The sequence below is a fragment of the Schistosoma mansoni genome, chromosome 1 (genome assembly GCF_000237925.1).
Source record: "Schistosoma mansoni strain Puerto Rico chromosome 1, complete genome".
Classification (NCBI taxonomy): Eukaryota; Metazoa; Platyhelminthes; class Trematoda; order Strigeidida; family Schistosomatidae; genus Schistosoma; species Schistosoma mansoni.
In genome coordinates, this window is record NC_031495.1 from 39,335,440 (window position 1) to 39,360,869 (window position 25,430).

General features: G+C 36.4%; 1 protein-coding gene across 1 annotated transcript; it reads right to left on the bottom strand.

Annotated features, from left to right (window-relative positions):
- Positions 1-1,393: 1,393 nt before the first annotated feature.
- On the bottom strand, positions 1,394-23,280 carry Smp_156750 (hypothetical protein; the record flags this gene model as incomplete). Its single annotated transcript, XM_018794365.1, has 10 exons — positions 1,394-1,582; positions 3,487-3,555; positions 4,408-4,727; positions 7,965-8,260; positions 9,398-9,510; positions 11,954-12,282; positions 14,604-14,911; positions 17,288-17,866; positions 19,379-19,523; positions 23,217-23,280. 10 exons carry the CDS (start codon positions 23,278-23,280, stop codon positions 1,394-1,396), a joined length of 2,412 nt encoding a protein of 803 aa, XP_018648785.1.
- Positions 23,281-25,430: the final 2,150 nt, after the last annotated feature.

Here is a 25,430-nt window from a genome sequence, read left to right on the forward strand (position 1 = left end):
CCGGCTCAGCGGTCTATCGGTTAAGTGCTCTGGTGCGAGACTGGTAGGTCCTGGGTTCGAGTCTCGCGAGGCGGGATCATGGATGCACACTGCTGAGGAGTCCCAGAATAGGACGTAACGGCCGTCCAGTGCTTCCAGGTTTTTGATGGTGGTCTAGCTTCAATTGACTCATGATTTCAACTATGAGAATATGAAATGCTCACAACAATTTTTAAAGAAACTATACATTGCAACCAGTTCATAAATTTTTTATGCAATCAAAATTTTGGTCAGAATAAATGGACGGTTATTTTTGTAGTGTAATTAATGTAGTAAGTTGATAAATTCTAGAACTAACATCGAATACAGATTATTCATCTGTTCACTCACATCAAATTGTTTAACATTGATTAAACAAAGTAACGATTTAATTAATCTTAATGTGAATCATACATTAAGTGCAATTTGTCGTCATTTAATATTGAGTCACACAGTCGCAACAGAGCCAGGTGATACTACTCTGTTCGAATCGAAATAGAAAGAGTGAGATCTAAACTGACAACCTATAACTACTAGTTGGAAGATGAGTGATTTAATTATTAATACACTGTTGACAGTAAAACAGACGATATGATGCGGCTTAGAGTTTAAATTAATTTTTAAACCGATAGCTTACACGTTCAAATCCTGCCCCACCTAATAAAATTTGAAAAACCAGGTAGCTTTGATACAGTGCGGTTTAAAGCCAAATATATGGAACTTATACTCCGTAAACAGGCTAGACTAATGAATGATCCCTAAATCTATTCGTATGGTACAGAACAGAGAAAACTCACTATCCTTTTAGGAATGCTCTCCTACGTCCATGAGTTTATAATTTCTGACGGGGAAGTCTCACCCATTAACTTCACGAGTTCGAATGTTGTTTAGGGAAGTAAGAAAACATAAAGCAAGAGTCAGTGAACAAACCAGGTTGACGAATACGAAGGGTCTATCTGGAGGATGGGTTAGAAAAGCCTAGCTTCAAACAAATGGTGTACATGAGCTCCGTGATCCTCAAGGAACCAAAAAGGTACGAACTTGTTTCCGTTATTCGCTACCACAGAGCGGCATCCACTGTCTTTGATGCTCTGACTTGTGGATTAGACCCCTAGATTAAACGTTCGGTGAGTGGCTTCCCACCAACAAAACCACTAGCTTCGGTTTAGGCGTCTGAGGAATATCCGACTCCACAAATACAGCTCTAATGATGTTTGCTATAGAAGAAACCTCTGCCAATCTGTTTCACAATTCAATCAATCATTCATTAGTTATAAATACAAATCAAATGATACCATTCAGAAAAGACATGTACAGATGATATGTATTTATTTTGATTACATTAATATATACAACAGAATATACATCCTCAACATCATTGATAAAATAAAGATGATGACATTGCTGTTTTTCGAATGACACAATATGAGTCTAGAAGGAAATTCAGCGTACACTTTGGTTCCGGTAATAACTTCTCTGTTAAGTAGTTACCGTTGACAATATTATTATTATTATCCTTATTACTAATACTTTCTCGAATATCGTGTAGGGAAGTTAGCAATTTCTGCAAAAATTGAAAAAAAAACACAGTGAGGTGCACCAATGTGTATTACTTTCATGAATAAAAATGATTTAAAAGTAAAGTTTGTATGCACTTTCTATTCCTAACTCTTCAACTTTTTAGCATATCAATCATACTACTTACTAATATTCAGTAATCATTTCGAATATAATAAATTTTGACAATAGCGTTATGTGTTTTTCCGATACTGTATATTTTCAAGTATATACATAAACTAAATACATTTTAACTGTTTATTATTGTACTTGTATTTTCTTAATACTTACAACAATTATTTCTAATTCTATTGTGTCAGTTGGACGTTTCATTTTACCACTTTACACCTCCGACGTTTTTCGTACTTGTTTTGATATCAGGTAGTCAAGCGCAACATAGGACCTGGTACGTGTGTTTACACATCAGTTCCAGTTGCCATACCCCCGATAGCACAGTGAGGTGAAATCGTCAGGGCAAATCCTGGAGTAGCACAGGTAGTAACAGTATTAATGGTAATAGGAAGGATTAAGCTTCGTAGATATGATTCAAGAAAGTATAAATCAGTGAAATAAAGAAATTTATGAGGAATTCGGATACTCAGGATCTAAGGGAGGACAAAGAGTGGGTGTGACTACGCAAATGAAAACGATTCAAAGCCATTTTACTCAGAGTCTCTAACTGTTGTTTATGATAACCACATGGATCCCAATAAAGTAGTTTTCACTTACCTACATGGCTCAGTCCAATCGTCATTAACTTCATAGATTGGTTACTCGTCTTACTTTTGGCCACCCTTAGCTTTCTTCTAACCTATTCCTGCACCAAACAAAATCCTTATTTAAGGTAGCTGGTAACTTCGAAGACGTAATACATGTCCCAACCACCTTGGTTGATGAAAATTTACTACTTCATTAATCCATTAGACATATTTACCTAGTAAATTAATATCCTTAACCCTAGCGTTGGTTACTCGGTAGTCCGAAATTTCACTAGTGATGCTCTGAAGACACCTATAATCAAATACTCACATCGACTTACTGAAGTATTGTATCGATTTAGTATAATAATCTGGGCAGAAGTATAATTATCCTAAACCGTAAGTTGTTTTGATTGTCTCAGGTTTGAAAAACCGATTTATCTACTTCTGTTCAGTAGCATCAATAACCTTCATAGACACAAATAAGCGTGACTTACCAGTAGTATTTGGTAAATCAATTATTCATATCGAAAACTAGCCATAGAATCAAGCCGTTTCTCTGCATTTTAGGAAGACTATATAGTCTTGGCGTAACAATTACTTAGACTTAAAGGGATTTAGTAAATGAGTTACATTTAGATAATTAAATATTATATCAGATACGAATGACCTGCTCGAACATTTGGGTCGTCATTTTTCAAAATATGTATTTAAAGAAATATATATTCCTATTTCAGGTTTAGTTTAATTTACTAATTATGTCCATTAACTGAGTATAATTACATGCTTTCATCAAATGTTAACAACCTATCAAAAATCTAATTACTGCGAAACTTAAGAAGTACCATCACGGTGATTCTGTATATTCGGCGATAGAAAGAATTATCATTGGATCAAGACTGAATGAAAATATTTACAGATGAATATGAATGGCAACTGGTAATCATTTTTTGATATTTTTTAACATTCACAAGTTCAGTGCTTTGAGAACTGGGATTTTGTTGCAAGTTCGCATATTTGACGCTGTTGAGAATTTTTTTTACTGTAATAAAACATATGGTATTGAATAAAGCAAGTGTTATTGTTATTATAAACTACTCATTCAGAATAATAAGTAGTATTTAGTGGAATAAATGGTACTGAAATTAGAATACTCTCTAAACAACAAAAAAGACAAACATCATCATCGATAAACTGGAAAAACAACAATTACCTTTAAGATAGAACATTCTAGTCTAAGTTGCTCAACAGTAGGACGTTTGAAAGTTTCTATCGAATTATTCTAAGCGAAGAAAAATAAAACGAAGTCGCAGAAAAACAACAGAGATAATTGAAAAGTTTCTTAAATAATCGATCAAGATTTGAGAAAAAACAGTCAAACTACACAATAGTTAAAAATGATTGATCATTGAGTAGCGAGTAATATATTATGCTTTTCTACTCCTTAGTGGTGATCGAAATCTATCAATCAAGTTGAAATAATTCGATTTGTGTGAGGGCTGGAATACTGCTCGGGTGCCCAAACCAAAGCAGGTGGTTTCCTTAGAAAGCCACACCCGGAGCCTTTGACCTACACTTCTAATCCACATGGCAGTGGAACGACGTTAGAAGATGCGATCTCATGGCAACCGGTGACAAACAATAGGCTCATATGTCATTAGTTCCCTTGGGACCCTGGAATCAGAGTTTTCCACACCCCCCCCCGGTTAAAGAGCAAGACATCCGCGTTTCATCCTCTCAATTTCGTAAATAACAGTAATGCCGCGAGAAGAAAGTGAGTAGGACTTCCCTGGTAGTGGCCGTATACGCGTTGCCATGTGAGAGTATTTATAGAGGGAGAGCGGACTCTCCTCATCCTTGACCGTACCATGGCATTTGGGGAAATAGATTTATTGATAAAGTCTCAGACTGTGAAGCTTGGTGATCCTAGTTTGAATTCCACAAAAATATCAGTTCATTGTAAGAATGTAGGTTCGCTTTACTAACAATGGTAATTATCAAGAAACCCAGTTCAATCAGAGTTTCCTGCTGACAATCTTATAAAATATCGGTGCGGAATTTAGTCAAACAATAAAATCTGCAAGTAAAAACAACAATGGGTTAATACTAATTGTTATAAGATAACGAGACCTACCTTCTGTAGTGATATTTTCTGACGCAACTCAATAGCTTTATACACAGACCATAATGTTTGTAAACAAATAGAAGATATCGTAAAACACCAGGTATTTGAACTGTAATTGTTGTTGTCTATGTTACTTGTCTCCCCTTCTTTATTGTTCTCCTGTTTAAAACTAAATGGATCTAAATTTACAGACCATTCAAATTTGACAGATTGATGTGTTAAACAACAGTAAAATAATTGGCCATTATTGCTATTATTACTTTTCACCATTAATTTAAGGAAGTTTTCATGATGATTACTTGAGAATGATATGGAATTTTTGAAAATATCTGTCAAGAGATGGAAAGAGAGGAAAACAGTGCAGACAAGTATAAACAAATAGTTCGCTACTTTTCATTGCATTGAATAAAAGAAAATTCATCAGAATGTAGGTTACTGGTTGATTTCTTTGAAGGTAGAAAAATGATAAGTCTATAAGTGTGTTAGATAATTTGCAAGGTAGTCGGCAAGAAACCCTATTCGATCTAGTTTTTATGCTGGTTGGTACTCGTCAACAAAGGATAACCCGTAATTTTGAGGAAGCTGACGACTATTGTGGGATCAAAACCCACATTATCCAATTTCATAGTTTGGTCACATCGCAACTTCAATCTAATTCGTTCAGCACTTAAAGGACTAGAAAAACATTACTTTATTCACGCACTAACCAGTGATCAAACAATCATAGCTGATAAGTTTCCTACGTAAATGCCATTACTAATCAGTTGATAAACAAAATGAATATCTAGTGAACGATGCAAATTAAAAATATTGAGAAATTAGGGTAGCGTATGCTAGATTTTGCAAGAAATGTATAAACTATGCAAAAATAAGAGATTAGAAATTCCAACAACGGTTTTTTTATTATCGGATTCTGCAGTTTACGTCAGGGAATGACTAGGGCTAGATATTCTTTAAAAGGAGGGAGAAGTGAGTAGTTGATTTGTTCTAGTATGAAATATTTCAGCAGTGAGTATCTACGACCCACACCAAGGATGAGCTCAGGACCTTCAGACTTCGTGGAAAGCGCCTGGCCATCGAATTAATAGGCTGGAGTAATTCTGAAGAGTCTCATATTAGAGCGAAACAGCCTTCCAGTGCTTCATGACTCTTAATGGTCGGTTAGAGTTATAGTTAGTCCGTGGTGTAAACTACAAAATATAGTTTTCTATTGACTCCTATTTTTTCGCCTTCAAATTATGTCAATCTTTCTTGAAAACAATAAATTTTTGGCGATACAATCCGGTAGCAAAGTCAGTCAGCTACAACGTAGGACCAGGCACATTTATGCATCGGTCCAAGTTGCCATACCTCGTTAGCACAACAAGATGAACACCGGATTCATAGAAGTAGTTAATTTTGTGGTGGTAATATATAAAAAAAGGTTGTATATCAGGATATAGTACAGGAAGAAAGACAGATATGAAGCTATTTTAATCTCAAGGTTTAAGGGAAGATGCCCTGGTACGGCCGAGTGGGGAGAGTCCGCTCTCCCTCTCCAAATGCTCTCATATGGCCACGCGAATATATAGCCTCTGCCAGGGAAGTCCTACTCACTGCCTTCTCGTGGCATCACTGTTGTTTACGAAATTGAGAGGACGAAAAGCGAATGTCCGGCGCTTTAACCAGGTTGGTGGACATGAAGGGTTCACCTAGGGGAGTTGGAAAACCCTGATAACAAACCAATGGTGCACATGGACTGGCTCCAGTATCCTGAGAGAACAAATGTCGTATGAACCAACTGTTGGCCACCGACTACCATGGGACTGCATCTCCTTAAGATGCTCCACTGTCTTGTGGATCAGACCTTTAGGTCAAAGGCTCGGGGTGTGGCCCCCTAAGAAAACCACCTGCTTCAGTCTGGGCACCTGGGCAGTATCACATCCCTCACACAAATCAAATGAGATTTGTGAGGCGCATATTTATCTCGTGCTTCCTTGTACCAATATTTATGTGTTTAAATAAATAAATAATAAAGAGTGTATACACCTACGCCATTGTAATCGATTCTGAGCCATGTCACCTAGAGTTTCCAACCATTGGTTACGATAGTCACGCGGACCCCAACCAAGTAGTCTGCATCTGCCAACATGGCTCAGATTGGAAGTTAGTGACCATCTCCTACACTAGTCAGCATAGCGCGTCGTGGTAATCGGTGTTCAGGCATACGTAACACGTGGCCCAACCATCTCAGTTGATGAAGATTCATGACCTCATCAACTGATTTATCATCATTCCCTAATACCCTGTGTCTAACCTCACTATTACTTACTCGGTGATCCCAGCAGATGCGAGCAATATTTCTAAGACATCTGTGGTCAAATACTAGTAACTTACGAGTATCTTCTACTCTTAGGTAGCAAAGTATGGATTCATATACTCAACTTGGAGTTAAAAGTATTACATCAAAGCAGATTAAAAAAAAGAGAACTGACTAATTGAACTGAAAAAGACAGAACAGAGTTTAGACTTCTGACATGTTAATGAGAAAGAGGAAGTATATTAGAATTCAACCATGTTAGAATTGACACGGATACATCATCATGATAAAGAAGTCGGTGACCGCGGTATACCATAATTTAGATAAAATTGGAAATATTAATAGTTGAGCCGCAACTCATTGAGGCTTAAAGTTATCGTGGTCACTGTAAGGTCTGCGATTCGAACTTATGTGAATGTGGACCATTGAAGAGATCCAAACTACAGGATTAAAAGGGTTATCTGGTGTTATACTTTGATTCATAATGACATCCATGCTGGTCTAGCTTTAATTGACTCATGAACTCAACTAATAAATTACTACAACCTCCACAAAACCCCTTTCTGACATTCTTATTTATTTATTATTGGTTTAAAACACAAAGTTTGACATAACTGAGCATCGAAATAAGTATGACCGATACACAAATAAAGAGATGAAATTTTGATGACATAGAGGAGGGAGAGGGGAGTGTACAATCAAAAAATTAGTGAACAAGATTATTATGTAATAATGGGTATGACTCAGTTAAATTACAACCAAGAAAGGGAGTTCATCTCACTTTTATAAAAAGTGTAAAAGAAACCTATGGCTGGTATACCACTAATTTCTATTCTGAGTTATTTCTGATGATATCTTAAGCCATTGAATTGTACCATCTTCCGGATTCGAACAAGGGACAAACAGACGCCAGTCCGATACAGCTTTCTTTTATACCTCACCAATGTCATAAGTTGACCAACTCTAAACTTTCCCCACCTAGTTTCAGCGTCGGGCAAATAATGTACAAATTGAAATTTACTGGCATAACATTCATAGCATATATTCAGGCAATGGAAACAAGCATTTCAAGATAGTGACATTTGTTGAATTATTGTCACCGTGCTTAAAACATACATTATCAAACCTTAGCCATTACTAATGTGATCCAGTTACTGGATGTTGGGAACCTCCTTCAGAGACCGTCTAGCGAAGATTAATCCTTAATTTAAAGAAAAAAAACTATCAAATTAGCTAATTTTTACAAAAGAAAACTACAATAGTCTACCTGATATGATTGATTGAAACACTGAATCATTAATATTAATATGCATTGTATGAATGAACTTCATAGGATTTTCATTTTCAACAATTTTCAATAAAGAATTATTTTCTATTTGATATAGGAAATGTAAACAATCAAGGCAACAATGACCAATTGTTACAAAAATTGGTGAATGATCAAATTTTTTTACATTTTTGAATAATTTTTGATTGAAACAATATAAATATTGTGGTAATATTGGTGGTTGAAATTCTAATTGAACATCCACTCGAAGTGTACCACCGTCAAATGAGAACATTCTGTTGGTAGTAGTAGGCAATAGATCTTGTTGAAAGAGTGAAGAATTATTCAATTCAGTCATATGAAATATTTGTAACCAATTTACTGATGGAATGATAAAACGTCGTAATCTACGCAGTTTTTGAGAAGAAAAGTTTTAATTATTACAGTGTTATTTTAATGGATATATATATATATATATAGTCTGACAGGTACTGGATGAGTTATATATTCTCCTACCTCTATTATTATTGTGATTGTTGTCGGTTTTGGTGTAGAAGTATACTTACGTTCTAGTCCGGCTAGTCACATGTTCTTGATCTGAGTTGTGTTGAAGTCTTGTAGAATAGATACTGGGAGGGTACCTAGTGTAGATATTCGTCTAAGGCAAATTAGCATCCCATTCGTGCAGACGGAAAAATCGAGCGTTATAACACATAGAAGTAATATTGAGAGTAGAGCTATCACACTTTATACCAGTGTAATGTAATAAGAAGCTAACAATATGAGATAAACGTGATACTGTATACATATTTCTAGAATGTGGTTTACACCACGGATTGAATTTTAGCTACATAAACATGGAAGGTAACACTGTAACTTATGAACGAACCAGCCAGATTTAAAATAACAAGTCTTGTGTATTGGCATAAAATTTATTTCTCTATATGGCTGAATAACATTTTGGCATTATAGTCGATGTCAGCTCATGATGAAAACCTTAACTCTAATTCCTAACCCTGACTTTCAACTGTAAATTTCGATTCTAGTTTTTCAGACCTTATTTAGACCCTAGTAGATAGGTAAATTTTCTCAAGGTCAGTTTGGCATTGCTCAAAGGTCGTCCACGAACAAAAGCCTCACCACATGAAAAACTACAAAGAACTGGATAATAGTATTTCTTCCTACCACAGAACTCCCCAGAAGTATTCCAACTAAATGGTCATCAAGTTAAACGCTCTCCACAAGGTCTGAAGGTCTTGACCTCTGGGGAGGTCATTGATGTGCACTGTTTTCCAATCCTTTTTGCTTTTCGATGGTTTTTTTTAGTTATACTATAATTACTTAAAGATGTAAATAATATATAAATTTAACGTTCTTCACAAGCATTCACTATACTAACATTGACAATACATTTTACAAAATAATTCACTCACTTGGAATTATCACTATTGTTAATTATCGGTGATGAAAACCACAATTCTCTATATGTGTAAACAAGTGAATGATGATTGTTGACCACGTTGTTATCGACATCTGTGATTAAATCCTTCATATTCGATGATGATGGTGATGATGATGATGTCAACGATGACGATTCATAGTCAGTTCTAACAGCTTCTATTTTGATAACAATGTACAAATATTTCTCAAGATAATCAGATATGATATAATTCTTTGTATTATTATTATTCATGTATGATTTGAATAATATAATTTGTGCCAGATTATTGAGACTAAATTTGTTTAAATCAGAATGAAATAATAATTCATTAATATTTTCTTCTAGATTGTCATCAGTTGTTGTATTCTTTGAATGAGAATCCATAAGAAGGAAGAGTATTCATACAAAGAAGGTGAATAATAATAATAATGATAACAATAATAATGATTCCATACAATCACTTCTTTTCGTAAATCTAAAAAAAGGTGAGAATGACAGGGTATATGCAGAATATGGTGAGTCCCTACATTATATTTCGTTGCTTTTTTTCAACTACACTACACAATTCAAAATGTAGAGTGTGACTTAAATGATTTCTTTTAAAGTGTCATAATTCTGCTCTCCTGTTAGATATTTTTTATTTTATTTTATTTAAACACATCAATATTGGTATAAGGGGGTCTGTGATACTGCCCAGATGCCCAAACTGAAACAGATGGTTTTCTTAGGAAGCCAAACCCGGAGCCTTTGACCTGAAGGTCTGATCCACAAGACAGTGGAGCATCGAAAGGAAGTACAGTCCCATGTAAGCCGATGACCAACGATTGATTCATACGGGATTTGTTATCTCGGGATACTAGAGCCCATGTGCACCATTGGTTTGGAATGAGGGTTTTCCAACTCCCCTAGGTGAACTCGCCGTGTCCACCAACCCGGTTAAAGCGCCGTACATTCGCTTTTCGTCCTCTCAATTTCGTAAACAACACCCGTGGTGCGAGAAGGTAGTGAGTAGGACTTCCATGGCAGAGGCTATATACGCATGACCATGTGAGAGCATTTCGAAAGGGAGAGTGGACTCTCCCCACTCTCGGCAGTACCAGGGCATTTGGGGGCTATTTTTTAATTTTATAGCAATAAGGTAAAAAGTAGTTTATTTGTCAGTGATTATTCCATACACTGATTGGAACAGGATGAGTGACTCATATTCAACTAATCACGGTCGATGAGTAAATCAATAAGATGCTAGAAGACTGATACGTAAAGTTAACATCTACACTCGGAGGTTTTTGCTACAGATAAGTCTGCTACTGAAAAGATTAATATTGCCACCTAAGCTGCTTCTTATAACTCTCAAATACTTCTACACGTCAACCCGAAAAACAAAGAAAAGGGGGAAAAGTAAGATCATGACTTTAAAGTTAGTTCATGTACAGAAAATTGAGTGTAATTATAGTTGTGTGAGTCTAGACTTCTATAATATACGAAATATATTAACGGTATAAGTAATTATCTAATCAAAAAGTGACAAGTGATCCCTCATTCCTCGGATGTTTTTGACGTGCATCTATCTAATCTTATCTCGATAAAACATTTCCTGGCGTTTCCTAAGCTTCTGGAAACCTTGAAAAAGGATCTAACAACTATGGTATATTTTGTTGTTTCAGCTTATTGGAATACATTAGATCGCTCCCCTAAATTCTTGTCTTTATTCGGGAGGAGTAGAGTTAAGTATAACTGTTCAAGGGATAACTAGATATTTTGATGGAGATCATGAATCGGTCAAGGTTAGACCACCATTGAAAACCTGGAAGCACAGGATGGCCGTTTTGTCCTAATGTGGGACTCCTCGGCGGTGCACATCCACGATCCCGCTCACAGGATCCGAGCCCAGGTCCTTCGGCCTCATGTACGAACGCTTAGCTTCTTGACCACTGAGCCGGCACCCAACGGTGTTAATGTCTAACTCCAACCAATTCACGAAATCGCTCGACCATCTTCTATTGTTCGAGATAGATACTTATCATTACCTGACACGGATTAGCTCCACTGGTCATGGCTTCTCACTAGAACTTGGAGAATTACCTCTCCAAGCTAGTCACTAGTGAGCACAAGGTAATTATCAGTATTGGTTTGAGTCCCTTGTGAGGGACTGCGGATGCACACTGTTGAGGAGTCCAATACTAGGACGAAACGGCCGTCTAGTGCTCCCAGGTTTTCAATGGTAGTCTAATCTTGATCGATTCATGATATCAATAAAAAATTCAACAATCTTCACAACTCTATATTGAGGATAACTAGATAATCGAAAAATACAATGCAGGGGTAAAGCCTCATTTCCACAGAAAAGCTGAGGTCAGTAACAAGATGAATTAAATAGATTAAACATATCATAGTTATATTAGCTAACAGCTATTCAACTAATACTGACTTTTAATTTAATCTCATAGAATACAGAAAGCTATATTATCGTAAGCTGAAAGGCATGAAATATCTATTTTCAGTACATAAATACCTATTTCAAATTTATATTTAACAAAGATCAATTTACCTGGACTGTGATATCAACAATCAATTCCAAGGGTGATTGGCTTCCTGACTCATGATCTGCGCGACATGATGTCAAATAGATTTTACAATCTAAAGGGGACTGAGACCAATCATTTTTGTCTATATTCACCTTAAAATTACTCAAACGGTTTAGTAGAAGTAGACATGCTAAGTAACTTTTCATTTGATATTTTGTCTTGATTAATTCCATGAATGTTTGATTCAATTGTTGTTCTGTATAATTAACAGGAGTATCGATTTCGGATTTAGATAATAGATCAACTAGACGTGTTTTACAACCTCGTGAATCAACACTACCCAAATGACCGTCTAGTTTAAGGAGAGACAAAAACACACAAAAAAGAGAAAAATTAAAACAGTGAGAGCACAATAATAATAACATTAATACAAATACGACATACCAATGAAAAAAATTTTAATGCAATTTGGCAATCAACTTCAATGTTTTATAAAAGTAGACTTTGAGAGTGATTGTTTTGTTATTTGGTTGAAGGTAGTAGTAAGTGGGAAACCCTTAGATATAGGTTTCACACTAGTTATCATTCTTCAGCAAAGTGTACATGCAATCCCAAGGGAACTGATACACCCTGTGGGGTTGGATCCGCACTACCCAGCTTCATGATCTGAGGGATTATAATTGATCTACTCGGGCTCATAACTCTATCCATAAAGTTGTATTATGTTCACTAGTCCAAGTGATTTGACATCGTGTGGACTATGTTTGACTGACTGTTTTACGTGAGGGTTAGATGTTACTGCCCAGATCTCTGGAATGGAGTACGTAGAGTGGACTTTGAAACAGGGATTCAGGACTTTAAACATTTAGTTCCTGGAAAAATATGAGATCTCGCGCAATTTGACAAATGATATTTATATTTTCCTAATCTACTTACTTGCCATTTTAGATGGTTTTATGAAGGACTAATCTGGAGCGGAACAGTCGTTGCGAAAGACCATGGAAAGATATTAATTACTTTATATCATGAATTGATTGGAGCTGGAAATTCATATCGTTGGGTCCCTCAATTCAGTGATCTGATGGTTAAAGGCTGGGCATGAGACTTGAAGGTTGTGGATTCAATCCTTGGGTATGTCGCAATATGCACTGCTGAAGAGTCGCATTCTAGGATGGAGTAGTCGTTTAGTGCTCCTCGGTTCTTAGTGGTGCTCAAACTGACATCATCAGTGACGAATGCCATCTACAATACGAACTAGTTTGATTGTCATGACAGGCAGACTCGACGAAAATATTCACGTAGCAACTACAACCAGTAGCGATTTAAAGTTATGCAATACGGCGTCGATCTCCATATTTAACCTGCCTATTACAGTCTAGGTTTTCTAGACCTCCAGTCATTGAATGTATGGAGTGAGATGATACCTTGGTTGCCCATAGTTTTCTTCCAATCTACTTCAAAACCAGTTAGCGTTCTGTAATGGTGTAGATGATGGTTAGTGAATATACTAGACATGCCCAGACATCACACTCTGTGAAGATCATACAGATTCACCGTCTTTACCTAGTACCCTACACCTGCCCTCAGTACCACTCACTTCATAGTTCAATCATATGTGGGTGATGCTTTGAATCAATCTACGATCAAAAACGAATAATCTGAGCATATATAACAAAAAGTATAAAGTTTGAAAATCGTGGAGCCGTAGAGAAACGTCGAAAAAGAGCCTAAACTAGAAAATATTACCTTGTGAAATGTAGTGGCTCTTACCAACTCACGCTACTTGTAGTATGGGAGAGACGTTCGTCTGCCAACTAAAAACGAGTATAGTGTAAGGCAGTTTGCTCTCTTCTGTTTTATGAGTGTAAAGCATGGCCGATTAGAACTAAGGATATACGTAGGTTGTTAGTATTTAATCATAGATGCCTTCGAAGCATTACACATGTATGTTGGGACCACCGAGTGAGCAAGGCCGACGTTAGACATAATGAACTAAGTAAGGATGGCAAACCGATTCATAGGGCAGTGAATATTCATCCAATGAGGTGGTTAGAACATGTATAGCGCATGCCAAACACCATCTATCTCGATGAGAGATGTTATCTGGTGTAGGAATAGGTTGAAATAAAGTTAGGGGCGACCAAAACAAAGTGTAGCATCAGTCCATGAGGTCATTGAAAATTGAACTGTATTATGTATATAGATGAGGACTACCTGGTTGTGATCCTCACGATAATTACAACCACTTTCTGGGGGCATTGAGTGACATGGATTAGAATCATTTGCGATGGTGTGGATAAACTCACTTTTTACTATGTTAGATCCTGGGTCTCAACATTTTCCTAAACTTTTTCCCTCTTTTATAGCTAATCGTCTTACTACTACTGATACTGTTACTACTTCTACTATTATGAGATTTTGCTTGATTAATTCATCATGCTGAGATAATTTTGTGTGGCAACTTGAACTGATGCACATATATGAAAGGTTGTACTTTGTATATGATTGACTGAATTATGAACAAAATAGGTTTTTTTTTAATTTGGATGACTTATATGTGTTCACACACACAAACACACACAGAGAACAAAGAATACCGAAGAAATCTAGAAAGTACATTTTAAATGGCATGAAACAAAAAATCAAAAACCAAATAAAAATTTATCGACCAACCAGCCAGACGAGTAAAGTCGCAAACATTAAGATTACGCCATCTTGGGTACGATTTTATCCATTGCTCAATATTATTCACAGGTGATAAATGAATAGGTAATCGAGGAAAATTAGTTGATTGACATAACAAATTCCATCTTGTTGATTTACCATTATTATTGTCATTACATTGTTTTAATTGTAAACTGAAATGTACTGACATTAAATGTCCACTTTGAGTGATCACATGGAGCCATGAACCTTGTGCACGACATTTTGTAATTGGATCAGGTGATTGGGGTAAACTGAATTCAGTGATGTTTAGGACTCTGTATTGCAAGTAAATTAAATCTGTCAAAAATTAAACCTTTTGGGAAATATGAATAATGGTAAAGTGTAAAAAACTATGTTCACAGGATACGAATACCAATAACAATCATATGCTGACCAGTGGCTAATTTCCAGGGTTAATTCCTGGAGTTTTAGTGAAGAGCTGTCACTAGTGGGGGGGCAAATATGTCGCATGTGACAGTCGCTCATAAATAGCAGTGGATGATATATGCACAATATCTCAAACTGATTAAAGCCAGAGATGTAAGCTACTGGAGACCGACTCCGTGGTCTAAAGATTACGCGCTCACCACGAAAAATGAAGGCTAAAGGCTTGATCCCCGGTGGGGTGATAAATTTACACTACTGGGTCATTCCATACGAGGATGAAACACATATTCAGTGGTCGTTTAACGATGATTAATCCGTGTTGTGAATTATAAAACAAGAACATGAGGAAAATTGGTTAGAGGAATGTGGGGGATCACGTGAAACCTAGCAACATTGTAATGGATGATATAAAGACGTTCCACAATTTACAGAGAGTAGAAGTATAGGAGACATTGTGATCAATTCAATCTGAAATGATCTGGCTTATCCCGTTATCAATATATTTTGACTAAAATTTGATCAGTTTTAGTTGGCTTATGTGCATCCTGTGCGAACTTCCCCGAAATAACCATTATGACACAGGTTGATATAGAATAGATCGTGTGTATAGCAGCGGGATCCAGGAGGCGCGTTTCGTCCTACTTGGAACTCGTCGGCTGAATATAACCGTATCTCGTTGCACAAGTGTGTGGCTACCTGGACTCAGTAACAAAGTGGATAACGTAATGGCGTTTGAAGCGAACCGCACTGGGTTCGAGTCTCCAGGTAAACGTCAACTCTGGTTACGGCCGCACTCCCTCTAGAAATGCTCACATGGTTATACGTATACGGCCATTTTCAGGGATGTCTTACTCACTGCCTTCTCGTGACGGGGTGTTGTTCACGAAATTGGGAGGATAAACACCGAAAGTCCGGCGCTGAAACCAGGTTTATGGATACGGAGGGTCCACCTGGGTGAGTTGAAAAACTCTGATTTCAAAACAATGGTGCACATGAGCTCCAAGATCCCTGAGGGAACAAATGGACATATTATTGGTGACCGGCTAGTATGGGATTGCATCTCCCAACGTTGCACCACTACCTTGTGGATTAGACATGTAAGTGAAATGCTCGGTGAATGGTCTCGTCAGGAAATCACCTGTTATGGTCCGGGTACCTGAACAGTATTCCAGTTCACACAAAAACTGGATGATAATTACTTTGTGTGGCACATATATATGTTGGTCCCACCGTGTGTTCAAATAGGTAAATAAGGTACATGCAGCTAGCAAGTCCCAAATAAGACGAAACGCGCCTGTTGGATTTCACTACTAGTCGAATTCCACATATTCTATATCAAACTGTGATCAGTGTTCACCCATATTTCTAAACCAGAGGTTTCAGTTGTATTATCGAGTCTATAGTTCACAGCCTTGCACGAGAAATAAGCTAGTTATAAACCCATTACGGAAATACTAAGCTTACTTTGTTCTAACAGTATTTAGATTTTCCTCGATTGACACGACTGAGTGTACCTCATTGAATCAAACAGTTACGAATCGCTACAGTTAATGAAGATCAACAACTTTACCGAATGATTGATTTTATTTATGTTACTTAGATTTATAAGAACTTGAAGTTCATGGGATTAATCATCTTATGTGTACGACCTTGAATGTACACTGTTTAACAGTTCCAAACTATAACGAACACAAATGTCAAGTATTGTCTGGATATCTAGTCAATCTTTGAAGGTCGGTTTACCCGCGAAATTTACCTTTAAAAATAAAATGAATCTTTTCAGGAAAGATACTCTACTAAATGACAAGTTCAAACCCCCCAGGTAGTACACGTTATTCGAAAATTCACATTTTATTGAATTTATAACGTAAATAAATTATGACAATCGAATTCAGAATACTGATTATGATCTATTTATTTATACGTAATATTGATGGAAAATTTATGACGATGAGAATGACTTTTCGAAATAAAAAGCACAAACTCATTTTGAAAATCAAGATCTAAAGGTCAACACAGTGAGTGCTACTGTGACATTGTAGTAGATTTTGAGCCCTATGGCTCAACATCAACCACAGGTCACGATAGACACGCGGACCCCAACCAGATAGTCTGGATCTACTAACGTGGTTTAGATAGATATTCAGTGATTTCATAGATTAATGTTACGTTTTGGCTCAGCTTCTACCAGCATTTTTCCAATCTACTTTTAGCACCAGCCAAAATTGTGTATCGAATCAGGAAATAAACAAATAAGAACGAACTTTTTGTTATAAACATCTTCTGATGAATCGAACCAAACACCTATACCTTCACCATCTTTTGTTAAACCAATAAGTAGATCATTCACAGTATTGTTTTCAATTTGAGTACAATGATTATCTGCCAATGTATTGTCAATTATACGAGACACTGTAGAATTAGCTGCGGGATTACGAATAAAAGCCCAAGTCACGATTGGCTTACAACATGACAATGGAAATGCAACTGAACAATGAAGTTTTTTATCCATAGTTGTATACCAAATAGCATAGACTAGTCCATTTGGAAGACTACATAATCGAACCAGATCAGGATTGTCTCTAATATCTTCATTTTCAATGTCACAAAGAATGTCAATAAAGCGTTTAGAACAGGCGAATATTGATGAGAATGATGACGATGTGGAGGATAAATCAGCAAATACCGTTGAAGTTTGATGTTGTGGGTAAGTGATTATGTTCATAAAGTGATTTTTATCGCAAAGAGTACAAATATGAATTGGTATATTCTCCGTTTCTGATAAATTTGTGCTCGATGAGGGATACTGGTATGGAATTTCCAAATTAATGCAGCTAGACAACCTGAAATTAAATTTTACATAAGATAAAGTATTATTAACAGAGATTTTTTCATGAATAACGTCAATTCTGTTTAGTAAATCAATAAAACAAAAGGGTTCTAAATTATAGAAGCAAGTAGTATATACAAGAGATGGGTTATTGAGCTTTAGTTTTAATTCCCAATCTCAACAGAAAGTATCAATACAAACCATATAAACATGTATATTCCACAGTTAGTAGGATAAAGCTCTGATGTTTGCATGCTGTGATCAAGCTAAAGTCGAAACGCGCTGATCGGCCCACTTTCAGCTGATCAGAGCTGGTGGACGAATTGAGATGTTAGAAGATTCTTGTGTAAATTTCAATGTTTTTACAGCTGAATATTTGTTGTTCACGTTAATGGAATATATATTTGTTCGTTGTTAATTCTTCTTCTGATCTGAGAGGAGTCTAGTGAAGTATAATGGTCAAGGAATACTGGACAGTGAATCATGACACCCACTAACGGTTAGTTGCTGTTAGATGCTACTAGACTACTATGACAAAACATTTGAAATAGTTATCACATAACACAGTTTGTGATGTAAAAAATAAAACAACAGTCTCCACAAACCCGTCATGATAATATTAATAATAGTACTGTGCTCATTAGTGATTAATTCCGAGGGGTGATTATTCTTGGAGTTCTGGTGAGAAGCCGTCACCCATGAAGTTTAATTATATCAGGTGTGAGGTAGTTATCAATTGACGATATTGGAAGATGGTTTTGCAAGGTCGTTAGTTGATCAAAGCTAAAGATGTGAATCACTAGATGTGGACTCAGTAGTTTAAAGGTTAAACGCTCGTCACAAGTTCAGTTCGTGATGAAATTTAAACAGTTGAATATCTAAAAAATGGTTATCATCAACAAGAATTAAACTCAGGAACTTCCGTTGGCTGTTTGAAGCAATAAAACGCTTAACAGTGTGGTCATTAATGTCATGATACTTAGCTTAAAATTTAGTGAAAATCTAGAACACGAACACCATTTCAGTCACAACTACATATAAATTAGCATAGTTTTTTGATAGGGACCTACTGCCTGGATGGAATAGAAATGAAGTATAGCTATGTAAATTAAAGTTAACCAAACTGGATTTAAGTTTGACTTAGTGATCACACATAAATACCTTAAACTGTTGATCCCTTTTTTGTCAATTAATAACTTATTCAACCTCTAACCTTATCTAATAATTTGTTTTCATTTGGTAAGAAGACTTAGTTGGTATGTCGGTTTGATGAAATAAAAGTAACTTGGTGAATAACTTAAATAATACAACAATTAGGAATATAAAATTTATCATTAAATGAAGAGATATAAGTAGCGATTGTATTTCAATGTTCACGCAGAGGAACGCTGAATTGTGAACTAAAAGGAAATTGATTCAGACCTAATTGTAATCAAAGTATTTGTCCAGCAGAAATTGATCATCTCTGCATATATATATATATAATATATATATATATATGGAAATATAATAAAAAAAGACTTACGAAGAGTTTTCATGTAATTCAATGACTAAGCACAGACTTTGGGTAGAAGCTTGGTAAACACCTTCGATACGTATAGTTTCATTGCCTATTGTCTCAGTAGTAAGTACCATTAAGTCATGCTTTTCTGTACTATTTTTCTTTGTATCTGCTAAAAATTAATACTAAGAATATTATTGTATCATTCCATAAAAATTCATGAGAAACGGCAAGGCTAGGAGGATTATTCGCTGACTTGTTTACTTATTTATAACGTTAAAAGAACTCTTGATGTAGTAACTCACTAAAAAACAAATGCAAATTACCGTAAACTAATCATTAAAAAAGTAGAGCAGTGGGTTAATGGTAAAGGGATTCGGTTTTTGACTTAGAAATCCCAGCCTCGAACCCCACCTCACATGATTCGGTTCGAGAAATCGAGTGGTAACAGTAGCCTCTGCACCTAAAGTGTAGTTCACACTCAACTACCTGGTGAATGGTTCAACTGGTTAACAGTCACTTAATAATAAAAGATATTGTGTAACTAAAGAAATGGCTATAGGGAGTGATACGGTCAAGTGGACTGTCCACATCCTGGAAGTCTCATCCGCATTGGTGAACGAAGATTACCTGGTAGGGGTCTACGAGAAGATTTTGCCCGATGGTTGAAGATATACATAGGTGGCATTCCAGAAATAGATTGCAGCGATGACAATGTATTTTCATTCATTACCTCCCATACTCTATATTCCCTTATTTTTAAAATATTCCTTTTATTAGAGGGGAGTTTGTGGAGATTTTAGTAACTCTACAGTTCAATTCATGAGTCAATTGAAGCTAGACCACCATGGAAAACCTGGAAGCACTGGACGACTGGTAGGTCCTGAGTTTGAATCTCACGGGGCGAGATCGTGGATGAGCACTGCTAAGGTACCCCTTTTATGTTCATTTCAATTCATTTGATGTTCTCATCTTATTAATTTTGTCTTGCTATGTTAATGCGATATTACAGCTTGGATCGATCCGCACTTTTCCCAAGTCCTGTACTGATTGTGGCTGATCGATAAGAAAATAGTGTGACGTGCATGTCTAACATGATCGAGCGAAGGCAATGAGTATATAATAATAATAATGATAATAATAATAATAATAGTAGGGTAACAGTTTTATTTATACCTTACAAGTTGAGAGCAAATCAGGAACAATAATTAAAATGATACGTATGGTACACAAAAACTTGACATTGACATCCGAATCGCTTCATAGTCACTTGGAATTTTTTTACACTTGAGCTTCATGTTACACCCGAAAGAAGATTAAGTGAATGGTAACTGCTAGGATCGATTTAAGGACTGTTATATATATATATATATATATATATATATATATATATTCTTCCATTATAAGCTTCTATTTGACCTATTGATTACTATTATACTATTTATTCCCGATTTATTGGTTACAGTATCTAGCACTCACAGCCACTTTTATACTAATCTTGTATAACTGTTATTTTATATTTTATGGTATGATGTGGTCTGATTTGCTTGTATATAAACTGTGTACGTTTGAAGTACATGATTCATATAGCGGAGGCTGATATTGATGTTCTGAACTGAATCGACTGGGTAAGGCGAGAGAGAGGCTGCTATATCAGAGGACAAATAAGAACCCAGAGTAGACTCTAGGCTGTTCGTACTGGTTTATGCGTCATTGATCTGGCACAGTACAAAAATCATATAAGCCGGTGTTCTAATTGGCAATAAAGTCACGTGATATATTACCAGGTCCATAGGATATAACACCCCAAGCAGGAGAAGTAAGAGAAGTATTACCTTCGGGGTTAGTCCACGGACAAAAAAATAATGGTATTTACAGGTTTATTTGTGGCCTCAGCAAATTTATATATATATATATATACCTTTGTTGGTAGTACCATGGGTTTTGTATGAAAATATACAGTTCTAACTGTGCATCCAACAAATAACGTACATTTTGTCTTGTACATGGGTAGTTAATAAAATTAGAGTTATTTAGACTAAGAAATAATAGTAACTGAAAAAAAACGAAAATCTCGTATTACAATTAGAAAGTGTTTTACAAGAGGTGGCTATTATAAGTGAACAATCAGACATGTGACGATCCGTATTGATTACTGTGTACAAATTGCAAACACCATTTTTGTAGAGTTCCAAAATACCTTCGCATGTTATAAGAACATTTAGATGATTTAAACCTGTTAATAAAGCTGAATTAAAATTTGAACAGATAACCTTCATTAAGTGGGTTTACAGTTCAAGTTTGGTACCGTATGTTTATTTATATGCACATCAGATCTATGAAAAGATCGTGAGTAGTGGTGGGCAGCGAAAGCAAAGGAAATTAAAAAGACAGCGGATGTAGGTAACACCAGACAACCCTTCAGACCAATAAAAGAAACCGGAATTAGGAAGTCAAGTGTGAGACAATCTAAGAAAAAGACGAAACTCTTATCTGCTCTCAGTCCAGACGTTTAGAACGATGGGTGGAACACTTTAGACAACAGTTTAGCTGGCCTTCAGCTACTCTACAGTTACCCACCATTCCCACACAGTCTGAATGGAACATTGAAGTAGGTCCCTCAACTCTAGTTGAAGTTCAAAAGGCTATAAGTAATCTGAAACGAGGAAGAGCGGCTGGTCCAGATGGATTGCTCCAGAGGTCTTTAAGGGTGGTGGTCCAATTTTAGCGATTAGGTTGACTAATATTTTAGCTAAAATCTGAGAGTTGGACGTAATCCCATCCAACTGGGCACAATCACTGTCCCAATATATAAGAAGGGGTCAAAATCATCCTGTGATAACCATAGAGGGACTAGTTTGACTAATATAGCATCTAAAATACTAGCCTCAATAATTATCGGGCGCCTAACTAAGACTCGTGAACTCCAAACACGAGAAAATCAGCCTGGCTTCAGACCTGGTCGTGGCTGCATCGACCATATATTCACTATTCGTCAGGTTTTACAACACGGACATGCTTATCGGCGTCCGACAATGATAGTTTTTCTTGACCTAAAAGCAGCATTCGACTCTGTAGACTGAGAGGCTCTGTGGCAGTGTCTGTCATTGAAAGGTGTACCTCAGAAGTATGTAGACCTTGTGAATGCTCTTTATTCGAACACTACCAGTCGAGTGGGAGCTTATAGAGAACTGCCATCTGACTTTACAACCTCAGGTGGTGTCCTGCAAGGCTGTCCACTATCTCCATTTCTGTTTAATTTCATCATAGACCCACTGCTGAAAATAATGCTCTCGTCGTCTGTATTTTCGGGAACCCATCTCCTTCCAGAAATTCCACTTATCAACTTAGAATACGCAGATGACATAGTCCTGTTTGATGAAGACGCTGATAATATGCTTTATACCTTTCTTTCTACGAACTAATTCTTTCCTCCTGCATTATATTCTTATGTGCGACCTTTCTTTTATATATTACCACCATTGAATTAACTACTATGAATTTGGTGTTCATCTTGTTGTGTTAATGAGGTGTGGCAACTTAGACCGATGCATATATGTGTCTGGTCCTACGTTGTAGCTGACTGACTGACCTATAAGTATATTTGGATAGTTTGATATTATATATGATCATAAAAAATATGTAATAAGTTAAAAATTCACGTCATTACTATTGGCCAAAAAAGCCACGCATGTATTCGGCTAGGTACACACTTTTGTGGTATGAAAATTGTCCTAAAACCAGTGTCCACATTTTACTTCATCAATTGATGTCATTGAAACGAGGAAAAAAGATCTTGTAAAAAACAGAACAGTTTGAAGCTATCGATGACTCGCTAGCATGCTCGCTGTAATTTACTTACCTGCCTCAACTAAAACAGTAGATTTATCAAAATCGGAAAACAAATCTTCCATTGACGTATCCATATTTAAACAGTTAGACCTAAATGAAAACAAAATTCTAGTTTAAAAAAACATATTTTGTTGAATAAATAACTTATATTAATAGGCAGTATAACAGAGCATATGAGCTCAATTATGTAGATGAGACTAAAGATAATCTTGATTTATAATGAACACATCTTGTGGACTGTAGTTTTTAATTTTATTTTACGCTCAAATGGGTTGTTTTATTTTTCGGATAAACCAGTTAATTTATTCTTCCAGAGTTACATCTTGAATTCGTCAATTATCTGCCTATAAACTGGACTGTTTTTAATTACGAGTTTGTCTCTCTTACTCCCATTCATCACATGACTTTAGCTCATTTTTGTTTGACAATAAACAGTCACGCTTTATCCCGATGAGTTAGCGCGCTAGCCTTCTTCGTTCCACTTTGGTTTTTCTGCTCATTATAATGTCTGTGTAAACGACTGCATGAAGTAAACCAAACCAAATTAATCCATACTTGGCTTCATATTACCGCCGCTACACGAACAGGGTTAGCCTAGATATAATATACGGAATTAAACGAGTTATATGTTCACAGCACATTCGTTCATATAAAACGGAGTCAGATCAACAGGGTCACTAAGTTATTAATGCAAATATGTGTTTAGAATGTTGAGATCACTTCATTAAAAGAAACGTTTGAACGAAATATATGCCTTAAATGAAGCTTTCATTCATCTATCCACAACGTGGAACACTTATTTAAGCAATAGATTTTCAAACATTGAATTAGATGTCAGAATAACTAATTCCGTTGGAGTGATAAAGTAGCCCTTCATTAAAATGTTACCTATTTATTTATTTATTTATTTAAACACATATATATTGGTACAAAAGGGCACCAGGTACATATGCGCCACACTATTTGTGTGTGTGGGCTGTGATACTGCCCGGGTGCCCAAACCGAAGCAGGTGGTTTTCTTAGGGAGTCACACCCCGAGCCTTTGACCAAAAGGTCTGATCCACAAGGCAATGGAGCATCGTGAGGAGATGCAGTCCCATGGTAGCCGTTGACCAATGACAGGTTCGTCCGCCATTCGTTCCATCAGGATACTGGAGCCCATGTGCACCATTGGTTTGGAATCAGGGTTTTCCAACTCCCCTAGGTGGACCCTCCGTGTCCACCAACCCGGTTAAAGCGCCGGACATTCGCTTTTCGTCCTCTCACTTTCGTAAAAAACACCCCCGCCACGAGAAGGCAGTGAGTAGGACTTCCATGGCAGAGGCTATATATTCGCTGGCCATGTGCGAGCATTTCGAGAGGGAGAGTAGACTCTCCCCACTCTCGGCCGTACCAGGGCATTTGGGGGCAACCCCAACCTAAATTCTAATCCATGAACATGTACTTGCGCACTGAGTAACTGAATCATACTACCCAGCTCTAAACGAACACGTCGTAAACTGGATCTTGATAACTTAATTTTAAGTCAAAACGCCAAGTATGCCATAATGCCTAATACAAAAATCTATACAGTATAATTACAATATACTGGCTCCATAGAATGGATCAACAACAATGTGATTGTGGGAATAATTTTTATACAAATAACCTTCAAGTATATTACCTGCAGTCATTGGATTAAGGGAATTCCAAGTATCTAGGATGATCAGATTAACTTAAGTCCTGAAATACACAAAATTTAATTGACTTCCAGTTTGTGATATTAATTTTGAGGCTGCATTAAAAAACGATAGTATGCCGCTTACATGAGGATCAAGTATTAGGTTTTCAAATAAATAAGAATGGGGAAATCAAGGCGAACTTAAGGGAAATATGGGAGACACTAGTTGAAAAGATATTCAGACGACACCGCAATCAAGAACCGCTGAGTCCGCCCAAAACAAGGCAATGATGGAAAATTTTGCCCAAATGTATCCCGTTAGGCAAAATAACTATAAATTCACACTTTAGTTATCATCATTTAATCTAGTTTTTCACCAAATCTTCTGTTCTAAATGAATGTGATTACATACATTTAGACTTGAGGGCTACAGTGCAATAGCATCATTGTCTTATTGTCGTGTTGATTTTGTACCAAGAAATTGATGCATCAGTGAAATTTCACTGATGACCTTAAGCTTATGACCTAGGTCATAAGCTCGTCAGGAAATTGTGACTAACTTGC